The 26,389-nt window shown below is 41.4% G+C and overlaps 1 protein-coding gene across 1 annotated transcript in view; it reads left to right on the top strand.

Moving 5' to 3' along the window:
- The window catches only part of ablim1b (actin binding LIM protein 1b), a 132,589-nt gene that overhangs the window by 86,299 nt on the left and 19,901 nt on the right, over nucleotides 1–26,389 (top strand). The window contains exon 6 of the mRNA XM_082966035.1: nucleotides 2,941–3,034. Coding sequence (XP_082822161.1) covers nucleotides 2,941–3,034 — 94 coding nt within the window. The remainder of the gene's footprint in view (nucleotides 1–2,940; nucleotides 3,035–26,389) is intronic.

Genomic DNA, 26,389 nt, shown 5'->3' with positions numbered 1-26,389 from the left:
CTTGCTAGATTATTTTACCCTTGCTCTGAAATCGGCGTAGATAGCCAGAGTTAATTTACCAGCTACATCTATCAACAGTTGTAGCAGTGGCATTCTATTGAAATGGATACTTGCATAGTGGAGTCTTTTAAGTCATGCTAGCTAAACAATGAACCATAATCCCAACTCATGACGATAATACCCTGCATGAATCTGCAGTTACATAACCAACCAGGTTCAATGTTAGCTAGCTAACATTAGGCTATAACTAGCCAAGCAAATGGCTCTGAGATACGAATAATAAGATCATACATGTAATGTTAACTAGCGAGCTAGCTAGCTAACAGTACACTTTAACTTGAAATGAAAACAACTTTCTGTCAAAATTAGAAATGTGTAATATCTAAAATTGTAGCGAGTTAGACTATCTTACCCGTATACATCATGGATGGACGCTTGCCCCTGTCATGGATGCCATGGTTGCCCTTAGTATGAAGATGTAATCCGGAGACAGGTGTTTTCTCCATCTCCTGAGCTATTATACTCTAATTCCACTGATTTCAAAACTCGGTCCTCCAGAAAGTGGAGTGCAACATTTATGCAGTTCTACTAGCTATGCGATATATATGCGTGTGTGTATGTGTGTGTGTATATATATATATATTTTTTTAAAGCAGTGTTAGACAGGATTACCTACACATGCTGACCAGCTCAATTAGACAGAAGCATGCTATATGGCAGACCAATCCAAACTCATCTCTCGTCATGTCCAGCCCACTCATTATCTCAGCCAATCATGGCTAGCGGGAAGGTTGCTGACTTTTTCTGTGGCTAAACCATCTAGGCTCATAATTTAACAATTATATTCATATTTAGATGGCATACAAGTTTGTTATTAAGGCACATGAAAGTTCACATGTTTCAGAAGGCATTTCTGCCAAAAAATGCATTTTGATTTTAAAAAAGTTTACTCTTTCCTGTGAAGTAGTGACCCGCGACATACTCCTAGTTTCCTGAAACATCTCTCACATATCTCTAGCTTAAACTGACAGCTTTTTATGGAGATGTTTTTATGTTGCTAATTAGCTTTCCGCGGGGCGTGAACTTCGACCTTAGGGGGTTAATGACATTAGTTATTCACAATTTTTTTTAATCACAATTTTAGAAATTGGTCCTAAAGGAAGATTTTTCCAATAATCCTGAAGAGTTTGACACACTCTAATCTAAGTAACATAATAAAAAAATACCCATCAAAATCCGTCAGTTTAAGATAGAGATATCTGTTTTGCATGGGCTGCATCTCAATCTGCCTATGTCGGCCTTCCACATCTGCGGTGGAAGGTGAACGAGCTACAGCAGTGTTTATCAGACCATGAAATAATAATGTTATATATTTTTTTATACCTAAAGGGGTCCTAAAATTCTAAATCAAATACCTAGATGATGGTATACCCTGATGAAGACAGCTTGTCTGTCGAAACGTTGGACATAAGTATCTTTGCATCTGAGCTCCTAGAGTGTGCAGCTCTCCTTTATTTTTTTAAGTGTTCCACTCCGCTACCAGCACCTCGCCTAAATAGGTGTGAGTTTCTTTCACCTCTATGATCCATGGTATGACCATCTTAAAACATTTCCATATGTTAGTTTAGTAATCCATGGCGTCTGGTTGGGTATGTATGTACAGTCACTGTGGGGACGACGTCATCGGTTACTTATTGATGAAGCCAATGACTGATGTGGTGTAATCCTCAATGCCATCAGAGGGATCCCTGAACATATTCCAGTCTGCTAACAAAACAGTCCTGTAGCTTAGCATCTGCTTCATCTGACCACTTTTTTATTGATCGAGTCACTGGTGCCTCCTGCTTTAATTTTTGCTTGTAAGCAGGAAACAGGAGGATAGAATTACGGTCGGATTTGCCAAATGGAGGGCGAGGAAGAGCTTTGTATGCGTCTCTGTGTGTGGAGTAAAGGTGGTCCAGAGTTTTTTGGGGGGTTTTTTCCTTCTAGTTGCACATTTAACATGCTGATAGAAATTTGGTAAAAACGAATTTAAGTTTCCCGGCTACTAGGAGCGCCGCCTCTGGGTGAGCGTTCTCTTGTTTGCTTATGGCGGAATCAGCTCATTCAATGCAGTCTTAGTGCCAGCCTCCTTCTGTGGTATGTAAACAGCTACGAAAAATACAGATAAAAACTCTCTAGGTAGATAGTGTGGACTACAGCTTTATCATGAGATACTCTACCTCAGGCGAGCAATAGCTCGAGGTTTCCTTAGATATCGTGCACCGGCTGTTATTTACAAAAATACATTGTCCGCCCCCCTTTGTCTTACCAGACGCCGCTGTTCTATCCTGCTGGTACAGCGTATAACTAGCCAGCTGTATGTTGGTAGTGTTGTCGTTCAGCCACGACTCCGTGAAGCATAAGATATTATAGTTTTGAATGTCCCGTTGGTAGTTTGATCTTCCGCGTAGGTCATCTATTTTATATTCCAAAGATTGCACATTTGCTAGCAGAGTGGAAGGAAGTGGGGGTTTATTCGATCACCTATGAATTCTCAGAAGGCAGTCCGCCCTTTGGCCCCTTTTCTCTGCCTTCTCTTCACGCAAATCACGGGGATCTGGGTCTGTTCCCGGGAGAGCAGTATATTATTCACATCAGACTCGTTAAAGGAAAAAAAGGATTCTGTCAGTCCGTGGTGAGTAATCGCAGTCCTGATGTCCAGAGGTTATTTTCGGCCATAAGATACGGTAGCATTTTGAACATAATAAGTTACAAAAAATAAGCAAAGAAACAAACAAAAAAACACAATTGGTTGGGGACATTTAAAACGTCAGCCTTCTTCTCTGGCGCCATCTTATATCACAGCCAATATCTAAGTGTTTATAGACTAGAAATGTTCAGATCTTACCCTCTCTGTCTGCCTTACTCTCTTGTTCCCCCAATCCTCTTTTCTCTTAGGGATGGCACCCCCTATTGCGAGAAAGACTACCAGATCCACTTTGGAGTCCAGTGTGAGGCCTGCAATCAGTTCATCACAGGGAAGGTTCTGGAGGTAAGAAACATTTCCTCGTCCCCTTGCTCCTCCCATCTCATGACTTGAAAATAAAAATCGTTGTTCCTTCAGTTGTTACTGCTCATCGCTTTGAATGAACAGTGTGCGTAGTCAAGTTCTATATTATTGGATTTCTCAATACATTCATCCGGGGATCTATATGGCATGCTCATTTTTGTTACAGCCCAGCAGTAACGCATCGCGTCATGTCAGATTGGGGATTAACTCAACAAGAGGAAGGAATGATGTTTAACAGTATTCAAACATGACCATTGTTTTCATCCTAGCCTTTAATCTAACATAGCCAAATACTTGATGACCCCTGTGTAACAATGGATTTTTATTTAACATTGATTTAGCCAGGGAGTCATGTTTAGACCACAATCTCTTTTGCAGATGAGCCCTGCATGAACACATCAATAAACAATTACACTATGCATACAGTACCAGTCAAACGTTTGGACACAGCTACTCATTCAACGGTTTTTCTTGATTTTCACTATTTTCTACACTGTGGAATAATAGTGAAGACATAAAAACTATGAAATAACACATTTGGAATCATGTAGTAACCAAAAAAGTGTTTAAAAAAAACATCAAAATATATTTTATATTTATTCATAGCAGCCATCCTTTGCCTTGACAGCTTTGCACACTCTTGACATTTTCTCAACCAGCTTCACCTGGAATGCTTTTCCAACAGTCTTGAAGGAGTTCCCACATATACTGAGCACTTGTTAGCTGCTTTTCATTCACTATGTGGTCCAACTCATCCCAAACCATCTCAATTGGGTTGAGGTCAGGTGATTGTGGAGGCCAGGTCATCTGATGCAGCACCCTCACTCTCCTTCTTAGTCAAATAGCCCTTACACAGCCTGGACGTGTGCTGGGTCATTGTCCTGTTGAAAAACATATGATAGTCCAACTAAAGCGCAAACCAGATGGGATGGCGTATCGCTGCAGAATGCTGTGGTAGCCATGCTGGTTAAGTGTGCTTTGAATTCTGAATAAATCAGTGTCACCAGCAAAGCACCATTACACCTCCTCCTCCTCCATGATTCACTGTGGGAACTATACATGCAGAGATCATCCTTTCACCTACTCTTTTTACCAAGAAGGCTGGATCATGTTGTATTGTACTTTTTTATATACAGTGCTGTGAAAAAGTATTTGCCCCCTTCCTGATTTCTTATTTTTTTGCACATTTGTCACACTTAAATGTTTCAGATCATCAAACAAATTTTAATATTACTCAAATATAACCCAAGTAAACACAAAATGCAGTTTAAGTGATCATTTTATTTATTAAGGGAAAAAAGCTATCAGAACCTTCATGGCCCTGTGAGACAAAGTAATTGCCCCCTTGTTAAATACATTTACATTTACATTTAAGTCATTTAGCAGACGCTCTTATCCAGAGCGACTTACAAATTGGTGGATTCACCTTATGATATCCAGTGGAACAACCACTTACAATAGTGCATCTAAATCTTTTAAGGGTGGGGGGGGTTAGAAGGATTACTTTATCCTATCCTAGGTATTCCTTAAAGAGGTGGGGTTTCAGGTGTCTCCGGAAGGTGGTGATTGACTCCGCTGTCCTGGCGTCGTGAGGGAGCTTGTTCCACCATTGGGGTGCCAGAGCAGCGAACAGTTTTGACTGGGCTGAGCGGGAATTGTGCTTCCTCAGAGGTAGGGAGGCGAGCAGGCCAGAGGTGGATGAACGCAGTGCCCTTGTTTGGGTGTAGGGCCTGATCAGAGCCTGAAGGTACGGAGGTGCCGTTCCCCTCACAGCTCCGTAGGCAAGCACCATGGTCTTGTAGCGGATGCGAGCTTCAACAGGAAGCCAGTGGAGAGAGCGGAGGAGCGGGGTGACGTGAGAGAACTTGGGAAGGTTGAACACCAGACAGGCTGCGGCGTTCTGGATGAGTTGTAGGGGTTTAATGGCACAGGCAGGGAGCCCAGCCAACAGCGAGTTGCAGTAATCCAGACGGGAGATGACAAGTGCCTGGATTAGGACCTGCGCCGCTTCTTGTGTGAGGCAGGGTCGTACTCTGCGAATGTTGTAGAGCATGAACCTACAGGATCGGGTCACCGCCTTGATGTTAGTAGAGAACGACAGGGTGTTGTCCAGGGTCACGCCAAGGTTCTTAGCACTCTGGGAGGAGGACACAATGGAGTTGTCAACCGTGATGGCGAGATCATGGAACGGGCAGTCCTTCCCCGGGAGGAAGAGCAGCTCCGTCTTGCCGAGGTTCAGCTTGAGGTGGTGATCCATCATCCACACTGATATGTCTGCCAGACATGCAGAGATGCGATTCGCCACCTGGTTATCAGAAGGGGGAAAGGAGAAGATTAATTGTGTGTCGTCTGCATAGCAATGATAGGAGAGACCATGTGAGGATATGACAGAGCCAAGTGACTTGGTGTATAAAAGCGAGAATAGGAGAGGGCCTAGAACAGAGCCCTGGGGGACACCAGTGGTGAGAGCACGTGGTGCGGAGACAGATTCTCGCCACGCCACCTGGTAGGAGCGACCTGTCAGGTAGGACGCAATCCAAGCATGGGCCGCGCCGGAGATGCCCAACTCGGAGAGGGTGGAGAGGAGGATCTGATGGTTCACCGTATCAAAGGCAGCAGATAGGTCTAGGAGGATGAGAGCAGAGGAGAGAGAGTTAGCTTTAGCAGTGCGGAGTGCCTCCGTGACACAGAGAAGAGCAGTCTCAGTTGAATGACCAGTCTTGAAACCTGACTGATTTAGATCAAGAAGGTCATTCTGAGAGCGATAGCAGGAGAGCTGGCCAAGGACGGCACGCTCAAGAGTTTTGGAGAGAAAAGAAAGAAGGGATACTGGTCTGTAGTTGTTGACTTCGGAGGGATCGAGTGTAGGTTTTTTCAGAAGGGGTGCAACTCTCGCTCTCTTGAAGATGGAAGGGACGTAGCCAGCGGTCAAGGATTAGTTGATGAGCGAGGTGAGGTAAGGGAGAAGGTCTCCGGAAATGGTCTGGAGAAGAGAGGAGGCGATAGGGTCAAGCGGGCAGGTTGTTGGGCGGCCGGCTGTCACAAGACGTGAGATTTCATCTGGAGAGAGAGGGGAGAAAGAGGTCAAAGCACAGGGTAGGGGAGTGTGAGCAGGACCAGCGGTGTCGTTTGACTTAGCAAACGAGGATCGGATGTCGTCGACCTTCTTTTCAAAATGGTTGACGAAGTCATCCGCAGAGAGGGAGGAGGGGGAGGAGGATTCAGGAGGGAGGAGAAAGTTGCAAAGAGCTTCCTAGGGTTAGAGGCAGATGCTTGGAATTTAGAGTGGTAGAAAGTGGCTTTAGCAGCAGAGACAGAAGAGGAAAATGTAGAGAGGAGGGAGTGAAAGGACGCCAGGTCCGCAGGGAGGCGAGTTTTCCTCCATTTCCGCTCGGCTGCCCGGAGGCCTGTTCTGTGAGCCTGCAATGAGTCGTCGAGCCACGGAGCAGGAGGGGAGGACCGAGCCGGCCTGGAGGATAGGGGACATAGAGAATCAAAGGATGCAGAAAGGGAGGAGAGGAGGGTTGAGGAGGCAGAATCAGGGGATAGGTTGGAGAAGGTTTGAGCAGAGGGAAGAGATGATAGGATGGAAGAGGAGAGAGTAGCGGGAGAGAGAGAGCGAAGGTTGGGACGGCGCAATACCATCCGAGTAGGGGCAGAGTGAGAAGTGTTGGATGAGAGCGAGAGGGAAAAGGATACAAGGTAGTGGTCGGAGACTTGGAGGGGAGTTGCAATGAGATTAGTGGACGAACAGCATCTAGTAAAGATGAGGTCAAGCGTATTGCCTGCCTTGTGAGTAAGGGGGAAGGTGAGAGGGTGAGGTCAAAAGAGGAGAGGAGTGGAAAGAAGGAGGCAGAGAGGAATGAGTCAAAGGTAGACGTGGGGAGGTTAAAGTCACCCAGAACTGTGAGAGGTGAGCCATCCTCAGGAAAGGAACTTGTTAAGCTTGTTCCTTGTCCTTGTCAAGCTCATTGATGAACTCTCCAAGGGATAAATGATAAGGATGTTAAGCTTGAAAGGGCTGGTAACTGTGACAGCATGGAATTGGAATGAGGAGATAGACAGATGGGTCAGGGGAGAAAGAGAGAATGTCCACTTGGGAGAGATGAGGATTCCAGTGCCACCACCCGCTGGCCAGATGCTCTCGGGGTATGCGAGAACACGTGGGCAGACGAGGAGAGAGCAGTAGGAGTAGCAGTGTTATCTGTGGTAATCCATGTTTCCGTCAGTGCCAAGAAGTCGAGGTGCTGGAGGGTAGCATAGGCTGAGATGAACTCTGCCTTGTTGGCCGCAGACCGGCAGTTCCAGACGCTGCCGGAGACCTGGAACTCCACGTGGGTCGTGCGCGCTGGGACCACCAGGTTAGAGTGGCAGCGGCCACGCGGTGTGAAGCGTTTGTGTGGCCTGTGCAGAGGGGAGAGAACAGGGATAGACAGACACATAGTTGACAGGCTACAGAAGAGGCTACGCTAATGCAAAGGAGATTGGAATGACAAGTGTACTACACTTCTCGAATGTTCAGAAAGTTAAGCTTACATTGCAAAAATTTTATTGACTAAAATGACGAAGATGATACAGTACTGCTGGCTGGTGAAGTAGGCTAGCTAGCAGTGGCTGCGTTGTTGACTTTGTTTGAACGTGTAGCTGGCTAGGTAACCTATTTTCGTCGCGGGGACGAAAATAGCTGGCTAGCTAACCTCGATAATTACTCCAAACTACACAATTATCAAACTATGACAAAGTCAACAAACACTGCACTAGTCAAATCGTTCTGTTGTAATGTATTAGTTTCTACAGTGCTGCTAGTCAGTAAAGGTTGGCTAGCTAGCAGTGGGTTTGATGATGACTAGGTGTGTTGACTAAGTCTGGAGTCTGGACAACGGCGTCGCGTCGCGGCTGGCTAGCTAACCTCGATAATTACTCTAAACTACACAATTATCTTAGATGCAAAGACAGCTATGTAGCTAGCTAGCACTACACTACACTAATCAATTAAAAATCACCTAAATCATGAATTTACTGTGGTTAATCACATTTTTTGTAAAGCTGAGTTCAATTTCACTAGCCACACCCAGGCCTGATTACTGCCAGACCTGTTGAAGCAAGAAATCACTTAAAAATCACCTGTCTGACAAAGTGAAGTAGGCCAAAAGATCTCAAAAAGAAAGACATCATGCCGCGATCCAAAGAAATTCAGGAACAGATGAGAAACAAAGTAATTGACATCTATCAGTCAGGAAAGAGTTACAAAACCATTTCTAAAGCTTTAGGACTTCAGCGAACCACTGTGAGAGCCATTATCCACAAATTGAGAAAATTTGGAACAGTGGTGAACCTTCCCAGGAGTGGCCGGCCTACCAAAATTACACCAAGAGCGCAGCGACGTCTCATCCAAGAGGTCACAAAAGAACCCACAACAACATCTAAAGTACTGCAGGCCTCACTTGCCCCAGTTAAGGTCAGTGTTCATGACTCAACCATAAGAAAGAGACTGGGCAAAAATGGCATCCATGGCAGAGTTCCAAGGCGTAAACCACTGCTGACCAAAAAGAACATAAAAGGCTCATCTCACTTTTGAAAAAAAAACATCTTGATTATCCCCAAGACTTTTGGGAATATATTCTGTGGACTGACGAGACAAAAGTTGAACTTTTTGGAAGGTGTGCGACTCGTTACATCTGGCATAAAAGTAACACAGTGTTTCAGAAAAATAATATCATACCAACAGTCAAATATGGTGGTAGTATGATGGTCTGGGGCTGCTTTGCTGCTTCAGGACCTGGACGACTTGCTTTGATTGATGGAACTATGAATTCTGCTTTCTACCAAAAAATCCTAAAGGAGAATGTCCGGCCATCAGTTCGTGACCTCAAGCTGAAGCGCACTTGGGGTCTGCAGCAGGACAATGATCCAAAACACACCACCAAGTCCACCTATGAATGGCTTTAAAAAAAATATATACGGTTTTGGAGTGGCCTAGTCAATGTCCGGACTTGAGTCCGATTTGAGTTGCTGTGGCGTGACCTTAAAAAGGCGGTTCATGCTCGAAAACCCTCCAATGTGGCTGAATTGAAACAATTCTGCAAAGAAGAGTGGGCCAAAATTCCTCCACAGCAATGTGAAAGACTCATTGCCAGTTATCGCAAACTCTTGATTGCAGTTGTTGCTGCTGAGGGTGGTACAACCAGTTATTAGGTTTAGGGGGCAATTACTTTTTCACATAGGGCCATGAAGGTTCGGATAGCTTTTTTCCCTTAATAAATAAAATCATCACTTAAAAACTGCATTTTGTGTTATCTTTGTGTAATATTAAAATTTGTTTGATCTGAAACATTTAAGTGTGACAAATGTGCAAAAAAATAAGAAATCCGGAAGGGGGCAAATACTTTTTCACAGCACTGTATATATTCTGTAATGTATTGATTGCTTCTGCCTTCTTGGCCAGGTCTCCCTTGACAAATAGACTCTGGGTCTCAATGAGCTTTTCCTGGTTAAATAAATGTGTTTTTAAAATACTCTGCATCTCACAAAGACAAGGAGTTGTTTCGAACCAAAAATCTCAAATTTGGACTCATCAGACCAAAGGACAGATTTCCACCGGTCTGATTGCTCGTTTTTCTTGGCCCAAGCAAGTCTCTTCTTATTATTGGTGTCCTTGAGTAGTGGTTTCTTTGCAGCAATTCGACCATGAAGGCCTGATTCACGCAGTCTCCTCTGAACGGTTGATGTTGAGATGTGTATGTTACTTGAACTCTGTGAAGCATTTATTTGGGCTGCAATTTCAGAGGCTGGTAACTCTAATGAACTAATCCTCTGCAGCAGAAGTAACTCTGGGTCTTCCTTTCCTGTGGTGGTCCTCATGAGAGCCAGGTTCATCATAGCGCTTAATGTTTTTTGCGACTGCACTTGAAGAAACTTTCAAAGTTCTTGACATTTTCCAGATTGACTGACCTTAAAGTAATGATGGAATGTTGTTTCTCTTTGCCTTTTTGAGCTGTTCTTGCCATTATAGGCACTTGGTCTTTTACCAAATAGTACCAAACGGAAGGAAATGGACAAACAGGAAGGACTACTCTGGTGTTCTTTTTCATTTTCCATTGCAAAACATTTTGCTGCGATGTGCTCTAGTGAATATGACCCTGGATTAAATTCTGTGAAGGGTTGTTGTGAGCACTGAATGTCTTGGGGTTATTAACCTGTTGAGGGTAGGGGGCAGTATTTGCACGGCCAGATAAAAAACGTACCCGATTTAATCTGGTTATTACTACTGCCCAGAAACTAGAATATGCATATAATTATTGGCTTTGGATAGAAAACACCCTAAAGCTTCTAAAACTGTTTGAATGGTGTCTGACTTTGGTGAGGGCTAAACTTGGTGGGTGTCTAAATAGCTAGCCCTGTGATGCCGGGCTATCTACTTAGAATATTGCAAAATGTGCTTTCACCGAAAAGCTATTTTAAAATCGGACATAGCGAGTGCATAGAGGAGTTCTGTATCTTACATCTAGACGTTCCGCTAGCGGAACACCTGCTCCAATATCCAATGATAGGCGTGGCGCGAATTACAAATTCCTCAAAAATACAAAAACTTCCATTTTTCAAACATATGACTATTTCACAGCATTTTAAAGACAAGACTCTCGTTAATCTAACCACACTGTCCGATTTCAAAAAGGCTTTGCAGCGAAAGCAAAACATTAGATTATGTCAGCAGAGTATCAAGCCAGAAATAATCAGACACCCATTTTTCAAGCTAGCATATAATGTCACAAAAACCCAGAAGACAGCTAAATGCAGCACTAACCTTTGATGATCTTCATCAGATGACACACCTAGGACATTATGTTATACAATGCATGCATGTTTTGTTCAATCAAGTTCATATTTATATCAAAAAACAGCTTTTTACATTAGCATGTGACGTTCAGAACTAGCATACCCCCCGCAAAGTGGTAGGCATTTTGTGTAAATCAAATGATACAAACCCCCCAAAAATATATTTTAATTCCAGGTTGTAAGGCAATAAAATAGGAAAAATGCCAGGGGGTGAATAATTTCGCAAGCCACTGTAAATGTTTTACCCAATATTTGGAATGTAAGGTACAATCAACACTGCACTTTGAAATGTAGGTGGGGGGCGTGATCTAATTATGTCTATTTGTATTAACCGTAGTGTAAGTGTTGTACCAGTTTAAGTAGTTGATGGTTATGTTGCCAAAAGTTGGATACCTCTAAATATGGTCAATGCTGCAATTGCCAGGTCTTTGTAAGTGCGTGTGACAACAAGAGAACCACCTGGTCTTTCAGCATACAAATTCCTGCTGAGAATGCCCCCGTTAGCATATGCCTCAGATGCCTATCGAGGTGCGCAAACACAACTACCAACCCTTGATGAATAGTTCATAAGCTTTTGTGAAGGATCAATTGTATAAATAATGTTTGTGGAAATATATCAATAAAAAAATAAATAGTTATTTGTTAGAGTCAAGGATGTGTTTTGTGTGATTCTACAAAGTCCTAGAAGAAAATGTAGGTCTATCGCCTGTATTCGTTTCCCTTACAATAAAAACATGACAGTGTAATCCATTTTATCAACTTTATTTGTAGTTTTGATTAGTAATAGTAATTAATAAAGTCCAGTTACAGCTTCTTTTGACAAAGCAGACACGAAAAAGATAATAATAGAACCAGACAGGTGTGCAGGTGAAATTATTTGCAGTATTCCCAAACAAAAGCACCTGTGCATGAACAATTGTAAAGTATGAATTGCATAAAGAAATATTTGTGGAAATACAATGTATATTTAGGACAAAATATAAAAACAGTCATTTCTTGATTGTATCAGACACTGTATTGTGCCCTTATATCAATGCCTTTATGCATTTATCGATCTCATATTCTCTTTACGCATGGGGTCCATGGTCAGCACAGTGCTTCGAGGCCTTGTGTGAGCAAGCCCCAGAAAAAAATTGGTTGCACTTCACATAGATTTCATAGGCCTTGTTTGGTGTGCACTTGCAGACTTGACATTGAGTCTTTTCCCCGAGTGGGAGCTGTGGTGGTTGGGGACAAGGGAGAGCAGGTCTCAGTTGGCTCTGTTCTGGTTTTACTGCAGGAAGGTTTAGGCATCAGAAGCGGAAGCTCAAAGTCAACATCACATCAAGACTTTTCATCAGCAACATCGATTTTAAGCTCAATATCCGATCCTCTCATTTAAATTCTGCAGCCTTTGCCATGCTGTCAGTGTGTCCATTAATTTGGGTTGGCTTGCCATTGTGAACTATGTTGTACTCAGTATCTGATTTGACTTTCTGAGGGGAGATTATATAGGCTACCATTTCCAGCCTTTCATAACAAAATAATTAGACTGCGCGCCCACAACACCCAGAATTATTCATCATTACACTATTTTTTTATAAATTCAGTCATCCTCTTCACCATCATTCAGATCTAAACAAATTCAATCACCCTCTTCACCCTCCTCATCATTCAGTTCATTGAAGTCACATGCATCATTATCAGTTTCTATTGCCCATTCATCCATTGATGACAAAATAGCATATTTTAATTTTATTATGTTACTAGCTTTTGCTTAGTATCCAGTGCAATGCTGCTGCGCGAGTGGTCACGCGCTAAATGCATGGACAGCTCGGATATTCTTGGAAAAAGTGACATTTTTAAATATAGCTGCAACTCTTGAATTTTGAGTTATTTGACAAAGTGTCATAGAAGACGCAGAATATGCTCTTTCTGATACTATATAGAAATCAAAATGTTTCACCTGCATGTGACTCTGAAGGAGGATTAAATAATGTCCCTGTATCTGTCAATTACAAGATTCGCCCGTCTCATGTACAATTTGTTGTGATAATATTATCACATCAGACTATTGTCATTATAATCTTTTCCATAGGGTAACTTTTATTGTGTGAAATTAGTTTTGGTATATATTAGGTGTAGTTTGGATGGGCCGGCAAGTTTACTGGCATCGTTTGTTTCCCGCTCATCAACTACAGTGAGGGAAAAAAGTATTTGATCCCCTGCTGATTTTGTACGTTTGCCCACTGACAAAGAAATTATCAGTCTATAATTTTAATGGTAGGTTTATTTGAACAGTGAGACAGAATAATAACAAAAAAATCCAGAAAAAAACGCATGTTAAAAATGTTATAAAATGATTTGCATTTTAACCTGTCTGGGCTAGGGGGCAGTATTTTCACGGCCGGATGAAAAACGTACCCAATTTAAACAGGTTACTACTCTGGCCCAGAAACTAGAATATGCATATTATTAGTAGATTTGGATAGAAAACACTCTGAAGTTTCTAAAACTGTTTGAATGGTGTCTGTGAGTATAACAGAACTCATATGGCAGGCAAAAACCTGAGAAAAAGTCAACCAGGAAGTGGAGGATCTGAGAATTGTAGTTCTTCTTTCTAGTCCCTTTCGAAACTACAGTATCTGTGGGGTTACGTTGCACTTCCTAAGGCTTCCATTGGATGTCTAAAGCCTTCAGAAAGTGGTTTGAGCATTCTCCTGTCACTGGGCAGATAATAGGAGCTCACTTTCTGAGTGGACTGCCTGGCAACAAAGGGATTGGATATGCGCAGTCACGCGAGCACGCTGTTCTTTCTTTTTCTCCTTGAATGAATACGCTATTGTCCGGTTGGAATATTATCGCAATTTTACATTAAAAATACCATAAAGATTGATTTTAAATAGCGTTTGACATGCTTCTAAGTACGGTAATGGAACATTTTGACTTTTCGTCTCTGGTTCCGCGCTCGCGTGTTATGCCTTTGGATAAGTGATCTGTACGAACGAACAAAACGGAGGTATTTGGACATAAATATGGATTATTTGGAACAAAAACAAAATTTCTTGTGGAAGTAGCAGTCCTGGGAGTGCATTCTGACGAAGATCAGCAAAGGTAAGATAATATTTATAATACTAATTCTGAGTTTAGGTTGCCCCGAACTTGGCGGGTGTCTGAATAGCTCGCCGTGATGGCTGAGCTATGTACTCAGAATATTGAAAAATGTGCTTTCTCCGTAAAGCTATTTTAAAATCTGACAGCGGTTGCATCCAGGAGTAGTCTATCTATAATTCTTTAAATACTTGTTATATATTTTGTCAACGGTTATGAGTATTTTTGTAAATTGATGTGCACATTCACCGGACGTTTTGGTGGGAATCCATTTTCTGAACATCACACGCCAATGTAAAATGCTGTTTTTGGATATAAATATGAACTTTATCGAACCAAACATACATGTATTGTATTGTGTAACATAATGTCCTAGGAGTGTCATCTGATGAAGATCGTCAAAGGTTAGTGCTTCATTTAGCTGTGTTTTGGGTTTTATTGACACATGTCCTTGCTTGGAAAATGGCTGTGTGATTATTTTTGTCTATGTACTCTCCTAACATAATCTAATGTTTTGCTTTCGCTGTAAAGCCTTTTTGAAATCGGACAATGTGGTTACATCAAGGAGAAGTGTATCTTTAAAATGGTGTAAAATAGTTGTATGTTTGAGAAAGGTGAATTATGACATTTTGTTGTTTTTGAATTTGCCGCCCTGATATTTCACTGGCTGTGTCCCGCAGGTGGGATGCTAGCATCCCACCTAGCCCATAGAACTTAATGAGGGAAGTAAGTATTTGACCCCTCTGCAAAACATGACTTAGTACTTGGTGGCAAAACCCTTGTTGGCAATCACAGAGGTCAGTCGTTTCTTGTAGTTTGCCACCAGGTTTGCACACATCTCAGGAGGGATTTTGTTCCCACTCCTTTTTGCAGATGTTCTCCAAGTCATTAACCTCTTGACGTTACCCTAGGATAGGGGGCGCCACAGCGCATTTTGAAAAAAATTAGTGCCCATTTTCAACGGCCTACTAATCAAACTCAGAAGCTAGGATATGCATATAATTAATACCTGTGGATAGAAAACACCTTAAAGTTTGTAAAACTGTTTGAATGGTGTCTGTGAGTATAACAGAACTCATATGGCAGTCAAAACCCCGAGACCGATTGAAACAGGAAGTGGAATTCTGAATTGTGGACTCAACTTCACGTCGTCGCCTATTATTCACACCGTGAGCTATCGTTATTAGATGTCGCCAGTCTTTACAAAGTGTTTTGACCCTTCTACTGTCGAAACTCAGTAAATGAGACGCGTTGGAAATTGGTCACAGGGGGAGGGCCATCACCATTATGACGCCGGCGGCCCTGTCTACCCCCACCTTTGGAAACGTTTTGAAACACAATGAAATCGTCCCCCTCGAATCTTATTGGCTCTCTTGTTGAAACAGGCCCTGAAGATTTAAGTTATACAACGTTTGACATGTTTGAACGAACCTAAATGGGATACGGCAGAGCTTTTGGATACAGCCTTCAGACGCGCTAACAACAGCCAGCTAATGGAACATAAAGGATGGACTTTTTCGACCGAAAATACATCTGTTGTGGACCTGGGAATCCTGGAAGTGCTTTCTGATGAAGACAACTAAAGGTAAAGATTATTGACAATATTATACAACATTAGATGTGATATGCGATTGTTCCAAGATGGCGCCGAGCTGTATTTACTAGCTCATTTTCTGAGTATCGCATCACCTTTTATCGCTAAGTGTGATTACCCAGTAAAGTTATTTTTAAATCTGGTATGACAGGTGCTTTCAAGAGATATTCATCTATAAATCTTAGAATGACAATATTACATTTTAAACATGTTTTCGAATAGTAATTCAGTAAATTGTAGCTCTGTTTCCCCGGATTGCATTTGACTGGAAAATAGTTAGTCAACGTTACGCACCGATGTAAAATGCTGTTTTTATATATAAATATGAACTTTATTGAACAAAAGAATGCATGCATTGTGTAACATGATGTCCTAGGTGTGTCATCTGATGAAGTTTGTAAAAGGTTAGTGCTGCATTTAGCTGTTTTTGGGTTATTTGTGATGCATGTGGTTGGTCAGAAAATGTTCATGTTGCTGCTTTTACGATGGACTCCTCTAACATAATCTAATGATTTGCTTATATATTACATTTCGTTATGCTAATGTCGCTAGGAGTTTTCCCTGGATTTTGATCCCGCTTGCGGGACGAGACGCTGAAGAGGTTTTAACCTGTTAGGGCTAGGGGGCAGTATTGACACGGCTGGATAAAAAAACATACCCGATTTAATCTGGTTACCACTCCTACCCAGTAACTAGAATATGCATATACTTATTACATATGGATAGAAAACACCCTAAATTTTCTAAAACTGTTTGAATGGTGTCTGTGAGTATAACAGAACTCATTTGGCAGGCAAAACCCTGAGACATTTTCTGACAGGAAGTGGATACCTGATGTGTTGTATTACCTTTAAACCTATCCCATTGAAAAACACAGGGGCTGAGGAATATTTTGGCACTTCCTATTGCTTCCACTAGATGTCACCAGCCTTTACAAAGTGTTTTGAGTCTTCTGGAGGGAGATCTGACCGAACAAGAGCCATGGAACGATGATGGCCCATTAGACACCTGGCGCGCGAGTTCATGTTGGGTACCCTCGTTCCAATACGTTATAAAAGAGTATGCATTCGTCCACCTTGAATATTATTCATGTTCTGGTTAAAAAAGGCCCTAATGATTTATGCTATACAACGTTTGAACGAACGTAAATATATTTTTTCCCCTCGTTCATGACGAGAAGTCCGGCTGGCTTAGATCATGTGCTAACAAGACGGAGATTTTTGGACATAAATGATGAGCTTTTTTGAACAAAACTACATTCGTTATGGACCTGTGATACCTGGAAGTGACATCTGATGAAGAGAATCAAAGGTAATGGATTATTTACATAGTATTTTCGATTTTAGATCTCCCCAACATGACGTCTAGTCTGTATCGCAACGCGTATTTTTCTGGGCGCAGTGCTCAGATTATTGCAAAGTGTGATTTCCCAGTAAGGTTATTTTTAAATCTGGCAAGTTGATTGCGTTCAAGAGATGTAAATCTATAATTCTTTAAATGACAATATAATATTTTACCAATGTTTTCTAATTTTAATTATTTAATTAGTGGTGCTGACTTGACTGCCGGTTATTGGAGGGAAACGATTTCCTCAACATCAATGCCATAGTAAAACGCTGTTTTTGGATATAAATATGAACTTGATAGAACTAAAAATGCATGCATTGTCTAACATAATGTCCTAGGAGTGTCATCTGATGGAGATTGTAAAAGGTTAGTGCATCATTTTAGCTGGTTTTATGGTTTTGGTGACCCTGTCTTTGAATTGACAAAACATTACACACAACTCTTGTAAATGTACTGTCCTAACATACTCTAAATTTATGCTTTCGCCGTAAAACCTTTTTGAAATCGTAAAACGTGGTTAGATTAAGGAGATGTTTATCTTTCAAAGGGTGTAAAATAGTTGTATGTTTGAAAAATTTGAATTTTGACATTTATTTGGATTCAAATTTGCCGCTCTTGAAATGCACCTGCTGTTGATGGAGTGCACCACGGGTGGCACGCTAAAGTCCCACCTAGCCCATAGAGGTTAAGGTTTCAAGGCTGACGTTTGGCAACTCGAACCTTCAGCTCCCTCCACAGATTTTCTATGGGCTTAAGGTCTGGAGACTGGCTAGGCCACTCCAGGACCTTAATGTGCTTCTTCTTGAGCCACTCCTTTGATGCCTTGGCCGTGTGTTTGGGGTCATTGTCATGCTGGAATACCCACCCATGACCCATTTTCAATGCCCTGGCTGAGAGAAGGAGGTTCACACCCAAGATTTGACGGTTCATGGCCCCGTCCATCGTCCCTTTGGTGCGGTGAAGTTGTCCTGTCCCCTTAGCAGAAAAACACCCCCAAAGCATAATGTTTCCACCTCCATGTTTAACGGTGGGGATGGTGTTCTTGGGGTCATAGGCAGCATTCCTCCTCCTCCAAACAAGGCGAGTTGAGTTGATGCCAAAGAGCTCCATTTTGGTCTCATCTGACCACAACACTTTCACCCAGTTGTCCTCTGAATCATTCAGATGTTCATTGGCAAACCTCAGACGGGCATGTATATGTGCTTTCTTGAGCATGGGGAACTTGCGGGCGCTGCAGGATTTCAGTCCTTCACGGCGTAGTGTGTTACCAATTGTTTTCTTGGTGACTATGGTCCCAGCTGCCTTGAGATCATTGACAAGATCCTCCCGTGTAGTTCTGGGCTGATTCCTCACCGTTCTCATGATCATTGCAACTCCACGAGGTGAGATCTTGCCTGGAGCCCCAGGCCGAGGGAGATTGACAGATCTTTTGTGTTTCTTCCATTCGCGAATAATCGCACCAACTGTTGTCACCTTCTCACCAAGCTGCTTGGCGATGGTCTTGTAGCCCATTCCAGCCTTGTGTAGGTCTACAATCTTGTCCCTGACATCCTTGGAGAGCTCTTTGGTCTTGGCCATGGTGGAGAGTTTGGAATCTGATTGATTGATTGCTTCTGTGGACAGGTGTCTTTTATACAGGTAACACGCTGAGATAAGGAGCACTCCCTTTAACTTCTATGGACCACGTGGGATGCTAGCGTCACACACACGGTTCACACTATTCAACAGCCAGTGAAAAATCAGAGCGCCAAATTCGAAAACAACAAAATGCCATAATTCAAAATTCTCAAACATACAACTATTTTACATCATTTTAGAGATAAACATCTCATTAATCCAACCACGTTGTCCGATTTTAACCTCTATGGGCTAGGTGGGACGCAAGCGTCCCACCCGTGGTGCACTCCATCAACAGCAGGTGCATTTCAAGAGCGGCAAATTTGAATCCAAATAAATGTCAAAATTCAAATTTTTCAAACATACAACTATTTTACACCCTTTGAAAGATAAACATCTCCTTAATCTAACCACGTTTTCCGATTTCAAAAAGGTTTTACGGCGAAAGCATAAATTTAGAGTATGTTAGGACAGTACATTTACAAGAGTTGTGTGTAATGTTGTGCCAATTCAAAGACAGGCGTCACCAAAACCATAAAATCAGCTAAAATTATGCACTAACCTTTTACAATCTCCAACAGATGACACTCCTAGGACATTATGTTAGACAATGCATGCATTTTTAGTTCTATCAAGTTCATATTTATATCCAAAAACAGCGTTTTACTGTGGCGTTGATGTTCAGGAAATCGTTTCCCTCCAATAACCGGCATTCAAGTCAGCACCACAAATTAAATAATTAAAATTAGAAAACATTGGTAAAATATTATATTGTCATTTAAAGAATTATAGATTTACATCTCTTGAACGCAATCAACTTGCCAGATTTAAAAATAACCTTACTGGGAAATCACACTTTGCAATAATCTGAGCACTGCGCCCAGAAAAATACGCGTTGCGATACAGACTAGCCGCCATGTTGGGGAGATCTAAAATCGAAAATACTATGTAAATAATCCATTACCTTTGATTCTCTTCATCAGATGTCACTTCCAGGTATCACAGGTCCATAACGAATGTAGATTTGTTCAAAAAAGCTCATCATTTATGTCCAAAAATCTCCGTCTTGTTAGCACATGATCTAAGCCCGCCAGACTTCACTTCATGAACGAGGGGAAAAAATATATTTACGTTCGTTCAAACATGTCAAACGTTGTATAGCATAAATCATTAGGGCCTTTTTTAACCAGAACATGAATAAAATTCAATGCGGACGAATGCAAAATCTTTTAAAACGTATTGGAACGAGGGTACCCAGCATGACCTAGCGCGCCAGGTGTCTAATGGGCCATCATCGTTCCATGGCTCTTGTTCGGTCAGATCTCCCTCCAGAAGACTCAAAACACATTGTAAAGGCTGGTGACATCTAGTGGAAGCAATAGGAAGTGCCAAAATATTCCTCAGCCCCTGTGTTTTTCAATGGCATAGGTTTAAAGGTAATACAACACATCAGGTATCCACTTCCTGTCAGAATCTGTCTCAGGGTTTTGCCTGCCAAATGAGTTCTGTTATACTCACAGACACCATTCAAACAGTTTTAGAAACTTTAGGGTGTTTTCTATCCATATATAATAAGTATATGCATATTCTAGTTACTGGGTAGGATTAGTAACCAGATTAAATCGGGTACATTTTTTTATCCAGCCGTGCAAATACTGCCCCCTAGCCCTAACAGGTTAAAAAGGCTTTACGGCGAAAGCATAAAGTTAGATTATGTTAGGACAGTACGTAGACAGAACATTACACACAGCCATTTTCAATGCAAGAACAGGCGTCACCAAAAGCAGAAAACCAGCTAAAATTATGCACTAACCTTTGACAATCTTCATCAGATGACACTCATAGGACATTATGTTAGACATGCATTTTTTGTTCTATCAAGTTCATATTTATATCCAAAAACAGCATTTTACAGTGGCGCGTGACGTTCAGAAAATGTTTTTCCCCCAAAACATCCGGTGAATCAGCATAACAATCTACAAAAATACTCGTCATAAACGTTGATAAAATATTAAACTGTTATTCAAAGAATTATAGATTAACATCTCCTGAATGCAATCGCGTTGACAGATTTCAAAATAACTTTACTGGGAGAGCACACTTTGCAATAATCTGAGTACTGTGCTCAGAAAAAAACAGCAGGCAATTATAGACACCGGCCATCTTGGAGTCATCTAAACGCATAAATAGCATAAGAAATATTCACTTACCTTTAATAATCTTCATCAGAAGGCACTTCCAGGAATCCCAGGTCCACAATAAATGTTATTTTGTTCGATAAAGTTCATAATTTATGTCCAAATAGGCTACTCAAAATGTAGGGCGCATGAGGAAACCTTCACGACGGAAAGTAAAAAAAATAGTAATATTTACGTTCGTTCAAACATGTCAAACGTTGTATAGCATCAATCTTTAGGGCCATTTAAGTTCAAACTTCAATAATATTCCAACCGGACCCATGCATTGTCTTGAAAAAACGTTTTGGAACGCAGATATCTTCTAACGTGAACGCACCCTATGAACTCAAGTGATTTTCTGGTCACCTGCTTACCAGCGTTCTCCTTCGGTCTGTGTTTACAACAAAAGGCTCAAACAACTTTCTATGACTTTTGACATCTAGTGGAATTAGCCTTAGGAAGTGCTAATTGAGTCCTAACTCACTGTGTGTCAGAAAGGCAAGGACTTGAGAAAACTACAGGAACCAGATTTTAATTTCCTAGTTGGATTTCTCTCAGGTTTTTGCCTGCCATATGAGTTCTGTTATACTCACAGACATCATTCAAACAGTTTTGGAAACTTTAGAGTGTTTTCTATCCAAATCTACTAATCATTTGCAAATATTTGACTCTGGGCCGGAGTATTAGGCCGTTTACTCTGGGCACGCTTTTCATCCAAAAGTGAAAATACTGCCCCCTAGCCCTAAAAGGTTAACCTGTTAGGGACAGACGTTCCGCTAGCGGAACGCCTCACCAATATCCAATGGTATAGAGTGGCGCGAATTACAAATACCTCATAAATGCAAAAACTTCAATTTCTCAAACATCAGGAGAGTACCCTGCCAAAAATAATCACACAGCCATTTTCAAAGCAAGCATATATGTCACAAAAACCAAAACCACAGCTAAATGCAGCACTAACCTTTGATGATCTTCATCAGATGACACTCCTAGGACATTATGTTATACAATACATGCATGTTTTGTTCAATCAAGTTCATATTTATATCAAAAAACAGCTTTATACATTAGCATGTGATGTTCAGAACTAGCATACCCACCACAAACTTCCGGTGAATTTACTAAATTACTCACGATAAACGTTCACAAAAAAACTTAACAATTTTTTAAAGAATTATAGATACAGAACTCCTTTATGCAATCGCGGTGTCAGATTTTAAAATAGTTTTTCGGTGAAAGCACATTTTGCAATATTCTGAGTAGATATCACGGCTAGCTAATTTGACACCCACCCAGTTTGGCCCTCACCAAACTCAGATTTACTATAAGAAAAATTGGATTACCTTTGCTGTTCTTCATCAGAATGCACTCCCAGGACTTCTACTTCAACAACAAATGTTGTTTTGGTTCGAAATAATCCATAGTTATATCCAAATAGCTCCGTTTTGTTTGTGCGTTCAAGTCACTATCCGAAGGGTGACGCGCCGGTGCATTTCGTGACAAACAATTTCAAGCTTTTCCATTACCGTACTTCGAAGCATGTCAAACGCTGTTTAAAATAAATGTTTATGCTATTTTTCTCGTAAAATAGCGATAATATTCCAACCGGGCGACGTTGTGTTCATTCAAACACTGAAAGAAAAAAATAGAGTCGTCTCGTGCATGCGAGCCTCAGTGTCATTGTTCTCAGAAGGACCACTCACAAAAACCCCTGCTGTTTTTCGCCCAGAGACTGGAGAGCTCTCATTCCACTTTCTGGCGCCTTCCTAGAGGCAATGGAAGCCTTAGAAAATGTCACGTTACAGCAGAGATGCTGTATTTTTGATAGAGATGCCCTAGAAGGAGAACAAATTATCAGACAGGGCACTTCCTGTATAGAATCTTCTCAGGTTCTGGCCTGCCATATGAGTTCTGTTATACTCACAGACAACATTCAAACAGTTGTAGAAACTTTAGAGTGTTTTCTATCCAAATCTACTAATTCTTTGCATATTGTAGTTTCTGGGCAGGAGTAGTAACCAGATTTAATCGGGTACGTTTTTTTATCCAGCTGTGAAAATACTGCCCCCTATCCCAAACAGGTTTTAAGATTTAACCAACATGCAGAACCACCAGCAGGCAGAGAGGCAAGAACCATTTGTCTGCCAGCTCAAGGACAAGCTACGATATTCACAGCCCTGTGTGATGTTCAATGGACTTTTTTGAAAAAATGTATTTGTTTTGTTTTAATATCTTAAAAATAAAAGGAAATGTATGATTTAAACATGTCTTCAATGTTTGTTTTAGCTGTTAGTGAATTTCCCTTAGTGTTAATACATGTGTAAGTAGCTCATGTAGGGCTTGTAGGGTTTGTGTCAAATTGTATTGCTAATAAAATTGGGTAATTAAAATAGATAACCAGGTGGTTTCACTCGCGGTTGTAAACAGTTTTGTGAGGGACTGCTTTCGGGGGGATTGTATTTGGGTAAGGTTTAAAACACTAAGTTAGTGTAAAATAGTTCTGTGAGGGTTGTCTGTAATTGATGTACATTACCAGTCAAAAGTTTGGACACACATTTCTACATTGTAGAATAATAGTGAAGACATCACAACTATAAAATAACACATATGGAATCATTAGTAACCAAAAAAGTGTTAAACACTTAAACACAAATGTATTGTAGATTCTTCAAAGTAACCACCCTCTGCCTTGATAACAGCTTTGCACACACTTAACATTCCAGGTGAAGCTGGTTGAGAGAATGCTTTCCCAACAGTCTTGAAGGAATTCCCACATATGCTGAGCACTTGTTGGATGTTTTTCCTTCACTCTCTGGTCTAACTCATCTCGAAACATCTCAATTGGGTTGAGGCCTAGTTAAATAAAGGTTAAATAAAAATAATAGAAAAAAATGGTCTGGTGATTGTGGAGGCCAGGTCATCTGATGCAGCACTCCATCACTCTCCTTATTGGTCAAATAGCCCTTACATAGCCTTGAGGTGTGTTGGGTCAGTGGCCTGTTGAAAAACAAATGATCCAGTCCCACGATAGTCCCACTAAGCGCAAACCAGATGGGATGGCGTATCGCTGCAGAATGCTGTTGTAGCCATGCTGGTTAAGTGCCTTGAATTCTAAATGAATCACAGAGTGTGTCACCAGCAAAGCACCCCCACACCATCGCACCTCCTCTTCCATGCTTCACAATGGGAACCACACATGCGGAGATCATCCATTCACCTACTCTGCGTCTCACAAAGACATGGCGGTTGGAACCAAAAATCTCAAATTTGGACTCATCAGACCAAAGGACAGATTTCCACCAGTCTAATGTCCATTGCGTGTATTTCTTGGCCCAAGCAAGTCTCTTCTTCTTATTGGTGTACTTTAATAGTGGTTTCTTTCCAGCAATTCGAACATGAAGGCCTGCTCACGCAGTCTCCTCTGAACAGTTGATGTTGTCTGTTACTTGAACTCTGTGAAGCATTTATTTGGGCTGCAATCTGAGGTGCAGGTAACTCTAATGAACTTATCCTCTGCAGCAGAGGTAACTCTGGGTCTTCCTTTCCTGTGGCGGTCCTTATGAGAACCAGTTTCATCATAGCGCTTGATGGATTTAGTGACTGCACTTGAAGAAGTTCTTGAAATTGACGGACCTTTATGGACTGTTGTTGTTTCTCTTTGCTTATTTGAGCTGTTCTTGCCACAATATGGACTTGGCATTTTACCAAATAGGGCTATCTTCTGTATACCACCCATTTAAGCCCCGGAATGAGTAGGTGTGTACAAACTTTTGACTGGTACTGTATATTCCGGGGGTCCTGACTTATGACCACAACTGTCAAATCTGTGATATGGGTCTGATTTCTGTAGAAGGGTATTTGTACTTACAAGGTAATAATGTTAGACATAGTAAACATGTAATAAAATTAGATTACATTTATAAGATCATTGAAGATCTCTTGAACATACAGTGGCTTGTGAAAGTATTCACGCACCCTGGTATTTTTCTTATTTTGTTGCCTTACAAACTGTAATTAAAATTGATTTTGGGGGGGTTTGTATCATTTTATTTATACAACAAGCCTAGCACTTTGAAGATGCAAAATATTTTTTATTGTGAAACAAAGAAGAAATAAGACAAAGAAACAGAAAACTTGAGCGTGCGTAACTATTCACCCCCGCAAAGTCAATACTTTGTAGATCCACCTTTTGCAGCAATTACAGATGCAAGTCTCTTGGGGTATGTCTCTATAAGCTCGGCACATCTAGCCACTGGGATTTTTGCCCATTCTTCAAATCACAACTGCTCCAGCTCCTTCAAGTCGGATGGGTTCCACTGCTGTAGCGCAATCTTTAAGTCATACCACAGATTCTCAATTGGATTGAGGTCTGGGATTTGACTAGGCTGTTCCAAGACATGTAAATGTTTCCCCTAAAACCACTTGAGTGTTGCTTTTGCAGTATGCTTAAGGTTATTGCCCTGCTGGAAGGTGAACCTCCGTCCCAGTCTCAAATCTCTGGAAGACTGAAACAGGTTTCCCTCAAGAATTTCTCTGTATTTAGCATCATCCATCCATCATTCCTTCAATTCTGACCAGTTTCCCAGTCCCTGCCAATGAAAAACATCCCCACAGCATGATGCTGCCACCACCATGCTTCACTGTGGGGATGTTATTCTTGGGGTGATGAGAGGTGTTGTGTTTGCGCCAGACAGCGTTTTCCTTGATGGCCAAACAGCTCAATTTTAGTCTCATCTCACCAGAGAACCTTCTTCCATATGTTTGGGGAGTCTCCCACATGCCTTTTGGCGAACACCAAACGTGTTGTCTTATTTTTTTCTTTAAGCAATGGCTTTTTTTCTGGCCACTCTTCCTTAACCTGTTGGGGCTAGGGGGCAGTATTTGCACGGCCATATAAAAAACGTACCCGATTTAAACTGGTTACTACTCTTGCCCAGAAACGAGAATATGCATATAATTAGTAGATTTGGATAGAAAACACTCTAAAGTTTCTAAAACTGTTTGAATGGTGTCTGTGTATAACAGAACTCATATGGCAGGCCAAAACCTGAGAAGATTCCATTCAGGAAGTGCCTTGTCTGACAATTTGTTATCCTTCTGTTGCATCTCTATCAAAAATACAGCATCTCTGCTGTAACGTGACATTTTCTAAGGCTTCCATTGGCTTTCAGAAGGCGCCAGAAAGTGGAATGAGATGTCTGCAGTCTCTGGGCGAAGTACAGCAGCTCTGTTTGTTACTGGTCAGGCTGGGGACAGTGACACTGGAGATGCGCGGTCACGAGAAGTCGCCATGTTTTTCTTTCAGCCTTTGAATGAATACAACGTCGCCCGGTTGGAATATTATCGCTATTTTACGAGAAAAATAGCATAAAAATGTATTTTATACAGCGTTTGACATGCTTCGAAGTACGGTAATGAAATTTTTTGTCACGAAATGCGCTCGCGCGTCAACATTCGGATTGTGATCTGAACGCATTAACAAAACGGAGCTATTTCAATATAACTATGGATTATTTCGAACCAAAACAACATTTGTTGTTGAAGTAGAAGTCCTGGGAATGCATTCTGACGAAGAACAGCAAAGGTAATCCAATTTTTCTTATAGTAAATCTGAGTTTGGTGAGGGCCAAACTTGGTGGGTGTCAAATTAGCTAGCCGTGATGGCCGGGCTATGTA

The sequence above is a fragment of the Salmo salar genome, chromosome 19 (assembly GCF_965601325.2).
Source record: "Salmo salar chromosome 19, fSalSal1, whole genome shotgun sequence".
Taxonomy (NCBI): domain Eukaryota; kingdom Metazoa; phylum Chordata; class Actinopteri; order Salmoniformes; family Salmonidae; genus Salmo; species Salmo salar.
Note: the sequence above shows the minus strand (reverse complement) of the source record. Positions and strands in the feature narration are given on the sequence as shown.